The 9,651-nt window shown below is 48.6% G+C and overlaps 1 protein-coding gene across 1 annotated transcript; it reads left to right on the forward strand.

Annotated features, from left to right (window-relative positions):
* The first annotated feature begins 579 nt into the window (after positions 1 to 579).
* LOC104060751 (cystatin) lies at positions 580 to 3,380 on the forward strand. The gene is made up of 3 exons (XM_009562585.2): positions 580 to 837; positions 1,778 to 1,882; positions 2,971 to 3,380. The coding sequence occupies exons 1-3, from the start codon at positions 598 to 600 to the stop codon at positions 3,052 to 3,054; spliced, it is 429 nt and encodes a 142-aa protein (XP_009560880.1). The 5' UTR covers positions 580 to 597; the 3' UTR covers positions 3,055 to 3,380.
* Positions 3,381 to 9,651: the final 6,271 nt, after the last annotated feature.

The following is a 9,651-nucleotide window of genomic DNA, read 5'->3' on the forward strand; positions in this document are numbered from 1 at the left end:
CTCAGCCTGACCTCGTATGGGAGGTGCTCCAGCCCTCTGATCATCAAGCCCAACTCTTATCCGTGCATAGGACAACTTGTGTTCCACCACCCTCAGTGTGAAGAACCTTTTCCTAATATCCAACCTAATTCTCCCTAGCACATCTTCCTGCTATTCCCCCGGGTCCAGAGAGAAGAGATCCATGCCTGCTCCTCCTCCTCCCCTTCTGAGGAAGCTGCAGACTGATGAGGTCTCAGTCTTCTCCAGGCTGAACAGATCAAGTGACTTCAGCCGCTCGTCATACGGCCTCCCCTACAAACCCTTCACCAACTTTGTGTCCTCCTCTGGACACTCAACAGCTTTAGATACTTTTTATCCCGTGGTGCCCAAACTGCACCCACTGCCCGAGGTGGGGCTGCACCAGTGCGGATCACAGCCCTGTCCCAGGGCATCCACAGGCTGTCCCGGGCATCCTCCTGCCCGGCTGGGTCACCAGGCAGCGCTGCGGGGCTGGAGGAGCGGGGAGGACACGGCGTGGGAAGGAGGGAGGGAGGGAAGGGTGTCACCACCCCGCCCCGTTGGGTTTAAAGCGGCGGCAGGTGAGCGGGGACCGCAGCCATGGCCACGGCGAGGGGGTGCGCCATGCTGCTGCTGCTGACGGCCGTGGTGACGCTCGTGGGCTCCGCGGTGGGCAACAAGGACCGGGAGCACCTGGTAGGGGCCCCGGAGGAGATCCTCGACCCGGAGAAGGACGAGGGGCTGCAGGAGGCTCTGCGCTTCGCCGTGGCGGAGTACAACGAGGGCAACAACGACAGGTTCACCAGCAAGGTGGTGCGGATCATCAGCGCCCGCAGGCAGGTGGGTCCTGACCCAGCGGGGACCCGGGGGTGGCTGGGAGTGGGGGTAGATTGGGAGAAAAAAGCTTGAGGGGTTGTCCAAGATGGTTTTGTGGGCAGAAAGTGAGGAAAAGGCTTTTTTTTTCCCTATAGTTTGGGGCCTGTTAGAGTGAATGTTCCCGAGTGCTCTGTGCTACTGGAGAAGCCTCAGCACGGGAAGGACATGGATCTGTTAGAGTGAAGGCAGAGGTGGCCACGAAGATGATCCAGGAGCTGGAGCATCTCCTGTGTGATGACAGGCTGAGAGAGTTGGGGTTGAAGGCCGTGGGGAGACCTTATAGCAGCCTTCCAGTACTGAAAGGGGCTACAGGGAAGCTGGGGAGGGGCTCTTAATCAGAGAGTGCAGGGACAGGACAAGAGGGAACAGTTTTAAGCTGAAAGAGGGTAGATTTAGATGACATCTTAGGAAGAAATGTTTTCCTGTGAGGATGGTGAGGCACTGGCAAAGGTTGCCCAGAGAAGTCGTGACTGCTCCATCCCTGGAGGTGTTCAAGGCCAGTTCGGATAGGGCTTTGAGCAACCTGATCCGGTGGAAGGTGTCTCTGCCTATGGCAGGGGGCTTGGAACTGGGTCAGCTTTAAGGTCTCTTCCAACCCCATCCATTCCATGATTCTGTTGTAAGCTAGCGACTCCCTCATGCTGCTAACGAGCTTTCACATGTCTCTGTTTACTGACAGAGGAAGCTGTGCTGTGAGACTTTCTTATTTTTTGATTTTCTTTCCTGTTTTTGAAAGGGTGCCAAGTGCCTCTTCAGCGGAGCCTGCCACGCACGATCCTCTCTGTTCTTCTGGAGTCTGGTTTCGATCACAAACTCTCTGCCTTTTTGCCAGGCTTCTTTTGTCAGAGAGCCCTTCCATGTGTGCTGCAACTAAACCAGCTTCTGCCCCCTTGTCTCATTGCAGGTCGTGTCTGGGCTCAACTACACAGTGAAAGTTGAGATTGCCCCAACAACTTGCCTAAAGCCACCATCTAATTTCCAGAGCTGCCCTGTCCAGCCAAGGTCTAAGGTAAGCTCCAAAGCACAGTGTTCCCAGCCACTTCCCTCTGGGTGGCTTATGGAGAGGTACAGGCAGTGTCCCCTGTCCGCCTCAACCAAGCTGAGAGACCTCATGCCTTTACATTGAACAAGATACTGTCCTTGTGAAACTTGTCTTGCCAGATGATGATGACAGAGTAGGCTGGACTTTTTAGCCTGCTTTTAAGGGAAGGATCTGAGACTTTGATGCATGGAGGACTGCGTGTGCCTCAATACTCTTAAAAAATTGCTCATGGTCTGGATCACAAGGATATGTTGAGGAAGCTCTGCCAGCCCTGCAGGTCTCCTGGCTCCCAGTCCAGTGTTCTGAATCCCCATACCATTCTTGGCTTCTCTTGTCCCATGGTGTTATGAATATGCTTAACTTGACACACTTTCCTAGGGGCCTTAACATCACTGAGTAGTGCTTTGAGTGAAGTACTGATCACAAGAAGATCACTCGTGGTCTTCCTGCCCACTGAACCATTACACGGGAATTTTGTCTAATAGCGATGAACTTCAAGGAGCATTTCACCTTTTCACATAAGAGCACCAAATAAGTCTGCCTTGATGTGGCCTGAGCTCTTCCATGTACTTTGCTGCTTGTATTAATCACAGGTTTAGCTCCTCTGTGTTCGTGCCCCTTCTGCCTGCATATGTGAGAAGTGTCACCACAAGTGAGTGGTCCATGTGCCACCTAACTAGAGGCTTGTGTGTACCATTATGACACTGCAACACATGCACAGACAAATTAGCTGTGCAGGTGTGATTACCTGTGCCTGTTGGAGTATTACCCCTGCAGAAAGCTTCCCTCTGTGCGAATGGGTGAAGGAATTCACTTGACCTTCAGAAGTGCTGACAGCTCAGCTTCTCTGTTCGTGTTTGTTTGAAACAAACAATTTTCTGAGCAGATACTAACAAGAGTGGTGTTCCAGAAAGCTTATCAGGGGTAAACCTAGAGAGCCACAGAAGTGGCATACATTCTGGATCATATGGGGTAATAAATGGGTGTAGAACAATGGTCAATAACACTAGTTTTTGCTCTTAACCTGATAACTGTTTTTTTCTTTCTTTCCTTAGCGCACCATTTGCAACTTCACAGTGTACGTTGTTCCTTGGGAAGACCAAATGCGACTAACGGAGCATAGATGCCACAATGCCTAGAGTGGTTCCCACAGAGACCAGCAGCCAGTTGCTTAGATTTAAAAGGGGGAAAAAAAGCAATAACGCAAGCTGAGATGGGCTTTATCAGTGTATGTTAGCTTAACTGCTTACATATGCTTGTGCTGTACAAGTTAAACTGTGCTTCTTTCCTTTCAGGCACAGTGTAATCTCAACTTTTTCTTGTTTATCATTACATTTTGGAATGGCTGTTTTGGTCTTCCCATGGCTTTCCTAATAAAATGACTGTGACATCATAATTCTCCTTTAAAAAAAAACTTTGTATCGATCTTGGGTTACTACTGTAAACATAAAAACTTAATTAGTCATTGCTGTGACCTGTGGTTTTCTTTGAGCTTCTGCCATCACGGAGGGAGTGTTTGCTTTTATGTGTGACCTAGTCTGTCATGCCCAAAAAATGAGGTGAGAAGGAGTTTGTGGCTCTGGTCACAAGGGATTCAAACTGTGCATCTCTGGCCTCTGGTTTTCAGTAAGACAGGGAAGTCCTTAGCTGTTTTCACTGAAGAAGTACTCAGTGTTATGTGACACACTTCAACCAAAGCTTGTGGTAAGGCTGAGTAAATTTCAGGTCCTGGCTTCTTCGGCTGTCGTGTTGCAGGGCTGCATGTGTTTATCCAAGAATTAACTACTCTAGTGTCTTCCTGTGCTGCCTTTCAGGTGTTTTGGGAATGATTGTGTCCTGTGGTGACTGGTCTTAGCAGGTTATACCATTGTATCCCTAAGTTTTCTGAGTGGAAAGCCCCAAGGCTTTCCTTCTAATCCAAGCAGTAGCATGGCTCACTGCATTTTTGACCTAAATTATGACTAGTGGAGCTGGAGGAGCCACTTTTGTCACATGTGAGTGACCCATCACAGCCTCCCTTTACAAGGAGTAGGTGTGGAAGTGCCTGGAGTGAATTGATGATGACCCTGTCTGGGGAGGGGGAGACTGATGGATACTCTGGCTGTGTTTCGACTGGGGGGAATTTGAATGATGTCTAGACTAGGCAGATAGCTTTAAATCAGCAGAGAGGATCAGCACCTGCGAACTTGGATGAGGCTTTGAGCAACCTGATCCAATGGAAGGTGTCCCTGCCCATGGCCGGGTGTTTGTAACCGGATAGGCTTTAAGGTCCCTTCCAACCCAAACCTTTCTAAGATTCCATGGTAACTCGTAAGAAAACTGGCTGAGATTTTTCCATCAAACTATGATGACTTTATATTGTGGTGAAATTGGGGTTTGTGTCCCTGCATTGGGAGGGACAAGTGATCCTCATTTCCATAAGCTGCTTAGCCTGAGGGGAGCCTAGTGCAAAAACAACTGGTTAGTAATGGATGTGAAGTGTATAACTAAAAAAAAGAAAGATCTTGTAGGTCAGTGTAGTTTCATAGCAAATGGGTATTGTCCACAAAACCTGTGAGTGTAAGTGTTCTCCAGAAGCAACCCTCTAAATCCAAGCACGTGTACAAGCCTGGTGGGGTCTTTCACTGGGGCACAATGCTGCTGGTTTTGGTGAGTGTGGAAATTGACCAGGAAGATTATAAACATACTGAAGCGACTGCAGCTGGGTGAAGAAAAATGCATATAATCCTAATTATTGCTTAGCCTTATGTGTTTGGCAAGTATAACCTCTGTGTTTAGATAATATCAGCCTGTGAAACTTAGGGCTGAACAACATGCTTGAGATTCCAGCTGTGCTGTGAGAAAGACTCAAAGACTCTGCTTTTCCCTGGTAAATATAGGCAAAGCAGCAGTTTAGATACACACGCTTGCTAGCAAGGACCAAATTCTGTGGTGCCTGTGTCCCTGCTTGTGTTTCTTCTGCCTTGGTGCTTTCTTCAGGAGTTGCCATGAATTGTGAGGTAACAGAAATGAAGTTATTATTTTCACTTTATCTGTGGCTTTGTGGTTGTTCCTGCACTTTGCCTGCATTTGGCTGACATTCTAAGTATGGTCCTAGGTTTGGAGTTAGTGTGAGCATGACAGAGAGACACGGCTCTAGATCTAGAGGGGGAAAAATGTAGCTTTTCAATATCTCAGAGAAATGTAGAATCATTAAGGTTGGAAAAGACCTCTAAGATAATCCAGTCCAGCTGTCAGCCCAATGTGACAATGCCTATTAAACCATGTCTTGGAGTGCTGCATCTACACGTCTTTTGAGCACCTCCAGGTCCACTTCTCTGGTGAGCAAGTGCCAATGCTTTACCACTCTTTTGGTAGAGAAGTTTTCCCTAATATCCAACCTAAACTTCCCCTGGTGCAACTTGAGCTCATCTCCTCTCATCCTATTGCTTGTTACTTGGGAGAAGAGACAAGCACCCACTTGGCAACAACTTCTTTTCAGACAGTTGTAAAGGGCAATTGTGTCTCCACTTAGCCTCTTTTCCAGATTAAACAGCCCCAGTTCCCTCAACTGCTTCCCATAAATCCTGTGCTCCAGACCCTCAATATCTTTCTTGCAGTGAGGGGGCCAAAACTGGACATAGGATTTAAGAGGCAGCTTCACTGGAACTGAGTACAGGGGCACAATCACTTCCCTGTTCCTGCTGCCCCACCGTGGCTGATCCAAGCCAGGATGCTGCTGGCCTTCTGGGCCACCAGGAAACCCTGTTGGCTCCTGTAATATGATGTCCCAGAACTCAAGCGAAAGAGGCAAGGAAGCTTCCCTAAGCAGAGGGCAAGTGAGGCTGGTGCTGGAGATTGTGCATAGGAGGAGTCGTTTGTTTTTTACTCCTGGGAGAAGACTGGAAGGAAGGAGCAGGATCCCCTTGAATGAAATTTCATCTGTAGCTAGCAGAGTACTGTGCCAGATCAAGAGAATGAGTCTTGGCAGTGGATGAAGGTGCTGAGGCAATCAACAAGGATGCTTCTTGTTTTGCATAGTCCTAACAGTGCCTTTCTTTGTCTTGTGTCTTTGCTTTTCCATGTTTTGAAGTAAATGTCACTTTTTGATGTAAATCTCACTTGGGGATCAAGTCCAGTGCTCTGCCATATGTAAATCCTGAAGCCTAGGAGTGCTGCCTTCAGATCTGTTGGTCCTGTCTTGTGAGGAAGGTGGGAGAGGTGCTGAGAAGAGCTGCAGAATTGATCCGGTGTCTGGGGAAAGCAGCTTGAGGTGACAAGCATAAGGATGCTGTTATTTGCTTACAAACTGGTCTCTTGACAAGGGCTGACACAATCATGTCTTTGGCCACAGGGGGGTTCAGATCTAATGAAGGAGAGCAAAACAAGAGAGTAACCAGAAAATCAGCTTCTGGTGGGAAATGCAGCTTCCTAGAGTGCATCTTCTGTGGGCTGCTCTTTCTCCGAAGGGAAATGCCCCTTCCAGTCGCTGCCAGGGTTTGATGAATTTGCACGGAGCACAAGGCCAGACCTTCATGTTGTCAGAGAGGATGAGCTGGTTGCCTGACACCAAGGATCTCCATCCAGGATGTGCTCAGGTACGATAGGAATTATCTCCACCATCATTCTGTCTGAGTGTTGTGCAGGAAGATGGCCCATTCCTCTTACCAGCCAGGTTAGTGACTGGGGAGGTGTCCATCTGCCTTGTTGTTGTGTCAGAACCCTGCTGACTGAGGAAATCCTCCTGCCAAGCTACACACGTTCCCTCCCTTGTCATTTTTCTAACTGTTCCCTTCATTTGTACATGCTTATTCCCCATTTCCCAGTCTATAAGAGCAGTATGCAGTGGTGAAGGTGCTCCATTATGCTTTTGGTGGGTTTGCCTGATATTTCCTTCTGTCATCTTGGCTTAAGACTTGGATGGGTAATCACGCTGGTTGCTTTAGTAAGGTGGCTAGGCAAGAAATGAGGATGCAGGTGGGCGTAACCAGGCATTTTCACCACTTCAGCTGTGTTTATTAGCCAGCAGCTCCAAACAGCACATGGGGAAAAGTGGCTATGCCAGAGAAAATCAGAATTTGGGTGTTAGGAGCTCCTGAATTCAAAAGAATTGCATTTTCATGGGGAAATGCCAATGACTAAGGGCACAAATGAATAGCACATATTACTCTATCCTCACAAGCTGCTGTGTGTCAGCATGGGTGATCGTCCCTACGTGCTGTGCGCTCAGAGCAAATTCCCCAAAAGCCCAACTTAATTTAAACACCTTCAACTATGGGCTGTGTTACTTTGCATTTGCAACAGGCCAAGACCATTAGTGGAAGATCCCCTGCCTAGAGCATTTTGCCTGGCCTGTCTTTCTACTTGGCTGGGTGGCAGTAGCTCAATCAGTTGAACGTCGAGCCCTCATTTTTAGCTGATATTTTCAAATGTGGATGACAGGCATGAATGACTGACCAGGGAAGTACTTATTTCATATTGTTTCTTGTTGTGCTTTGCTTGCATCCAATGGGTCAATTCTGGGGTCATGGTTCCTTAAACTTAGGCATGGTCAGAGCTTAGCTGCTGCTACAGCTCGTGAACCCGAAGCTTTTTCCTGGCTCCAGGACTCAGGGAGAGATTTAGGGCCAGCCTGCTGAGAAGTGTAACATTCTTTAGCAGTGCTCATGCCTGCAGACCCATACTCCCATGGACTTGTAACTCCCGGCTCTGCAAAGTGCAACTGAGACACAGAGCTGTGATAGCTGTGCTGTTTTTGGAGCCTGTGGACATTACGGATGTGCCACAACTATCACATGCTTGGTTGAAGACAACAGGGCTGTCTCTTCATCAGTGTGAATAAGCAGAAGTATTGATAACCTAACCAGGCTGGCGGCATTCAGCCTACCTGTTTTCTTTCGAACAGTATGTATGTAAGAATTTGTGACAAAAAGCAGCTTTGCCACAGGAACCGAAGAACCCAGACTGCGTTGAGGAATGTGGTACAGGAAGCCTTTGGCTTTTTTGCCTTAGCACCCCCACACCTCCTCTGCCCACGGGCCAGGACCCCATTTAAGCTTTAGCCTGGGTCTATTTGTGCTGCATTTGATACATCCTTATCTCAAGCCCTGACTGTTGTGTGGATATTGGACCTGCCTTATAGCTTTGTCTCCAGTTCCTCCTGCTCCAGACGTGGCCCTTTGGAGGGATCCTGGTCTCAGTTCATCCCCTCGCTGTGTCTGGGGCTGTTGATGGACTCTGTCCCACCTCTAGGTCCACCAGCTGTGCTGAGGCCCTGTGCAACTGTGCCCTGCTGGAGAGGGCATAGCCAGTACTGGGGTCCCCCATGCTCCAGTCTCACCCCTCCTTGAGCTGCTCTCTGGGATGTGGCCCTGCAGGGTCTTTCTGAGATCCTTGAAGCTACTTGCACTCCTGTCAGGTATGGACATACAGCTTAAATTGCAATTTCCTGCACTCATGAAATCAAATGACCATGTGAGTGTCCAAGTCACCCTGCAGCCCAAGGGTTGGGCCACCCACTGCTGTTGCCATTGTGCACATACTTGGGATGTACAAAAATGCTTAGCCTAAGGCATGGAGTGTTTGAAGACACTAGGTTGTTTGCATTAATTATTAACATCAAATACCTCAGAATGACTATAGTGTGGATCCTTCAGGAGATAAAATTTACTGATCCAAGCCCACATCCCATTTTGAATCATAGTGCTTTATCTGTTGGTGATGACACCGGAGAGGTAGGACTTCAGATCCCATTCCTTGCAGAATGCCATGGTTATCTGGAGATTACCAGGATCAAGCAGGAAAATGTCCTAAGTTAGGTCACTGCTGGGCTTCTCCACAACCCCTGTAACCCAGTGTTGTTGGTGGTCTACTGGAGAGAAGATGGGAAGGCAAATGCCTGGTTCTCTGCAGGCAGCATTGTCCCAGGCTTAGCGAGGACAGCTGAGGAGGACTCTTGGTACCCTGACTTGCGTTAGACCAGCCAGCCTGCAGGCTCCACAGCGCAAATCCCTCGTGAGGCATCTCCACGCTGTCCCTCTCTCACATGGGACAGAGCTCAGTGTGGCAGTGGACCCTGGGGCTTGAGATGACACTTGCTAAAGCCTCTCTCCCATGTTGTCACTCACTCCCATGGCGTTGCTCAACCTCCATGAACTGTTAGGCTCCTTCCATAAGGCTTTGCAACACAGAGGAAGAAGAGAAGATCAGCTCCTCATCTTTCATGCTGATGCATGAGTGTGGGGTGAGTGATGGGTGTGTGCATTCATAGGATTGACGATGGGGAAACCTTTCTCTGCTTCCAGCTGGAGAAAAAAACACCAGTGACTCACAGTGCCCTCATTGAACTGGGCCTTGCCGGGAGGTGTTGTCTCCTCTGTCCCACCAGCTGAGAAATGTCATACCTCATGTCATGCCATCTCCACCTCTTTTCTCTTAATCACTCTGGGGTGATCTGGCTGCAGCTGGGGTGAAGCCATCATCATGTCCTGCCTCTACTTGTCTCCTGGGACGTGTTTGTAGGTGGGTAGTGCTGGAGGTGGCTCTTGCCACTTACCGTGCAAACAGACATCCTCTCTGTTCACAGCCGCAGTCCGTAGGGGACACAGTGTGACAACATCACTTTATCCTCCCTCCTTAACCTGGAGATTGAAAAGGGGAAAAAACAAAAGAAGCTTAAACTAAAATGTAGGCATGTAACCATTATATTAATCAAAAATAAAAATCATATGAGCAGATAGGAACCATTATGAGTATTA

The sequence above is a fragment of the Cuculus canorus genome, chromosome 3 (assembly GCF_017976375.1).
Source record: "Cuculus canorus isolate bCucCan1 chromosome 3, bCucCan1.pri, whole genome shotgun sequence".
NCBI classification, from domain to species: domain Eukaryota; kingdom Metazoa; phylum Chordata; class Aves; order Cuculiformes; family Cuculidae; genus Cuculus; species Cuculus canorus.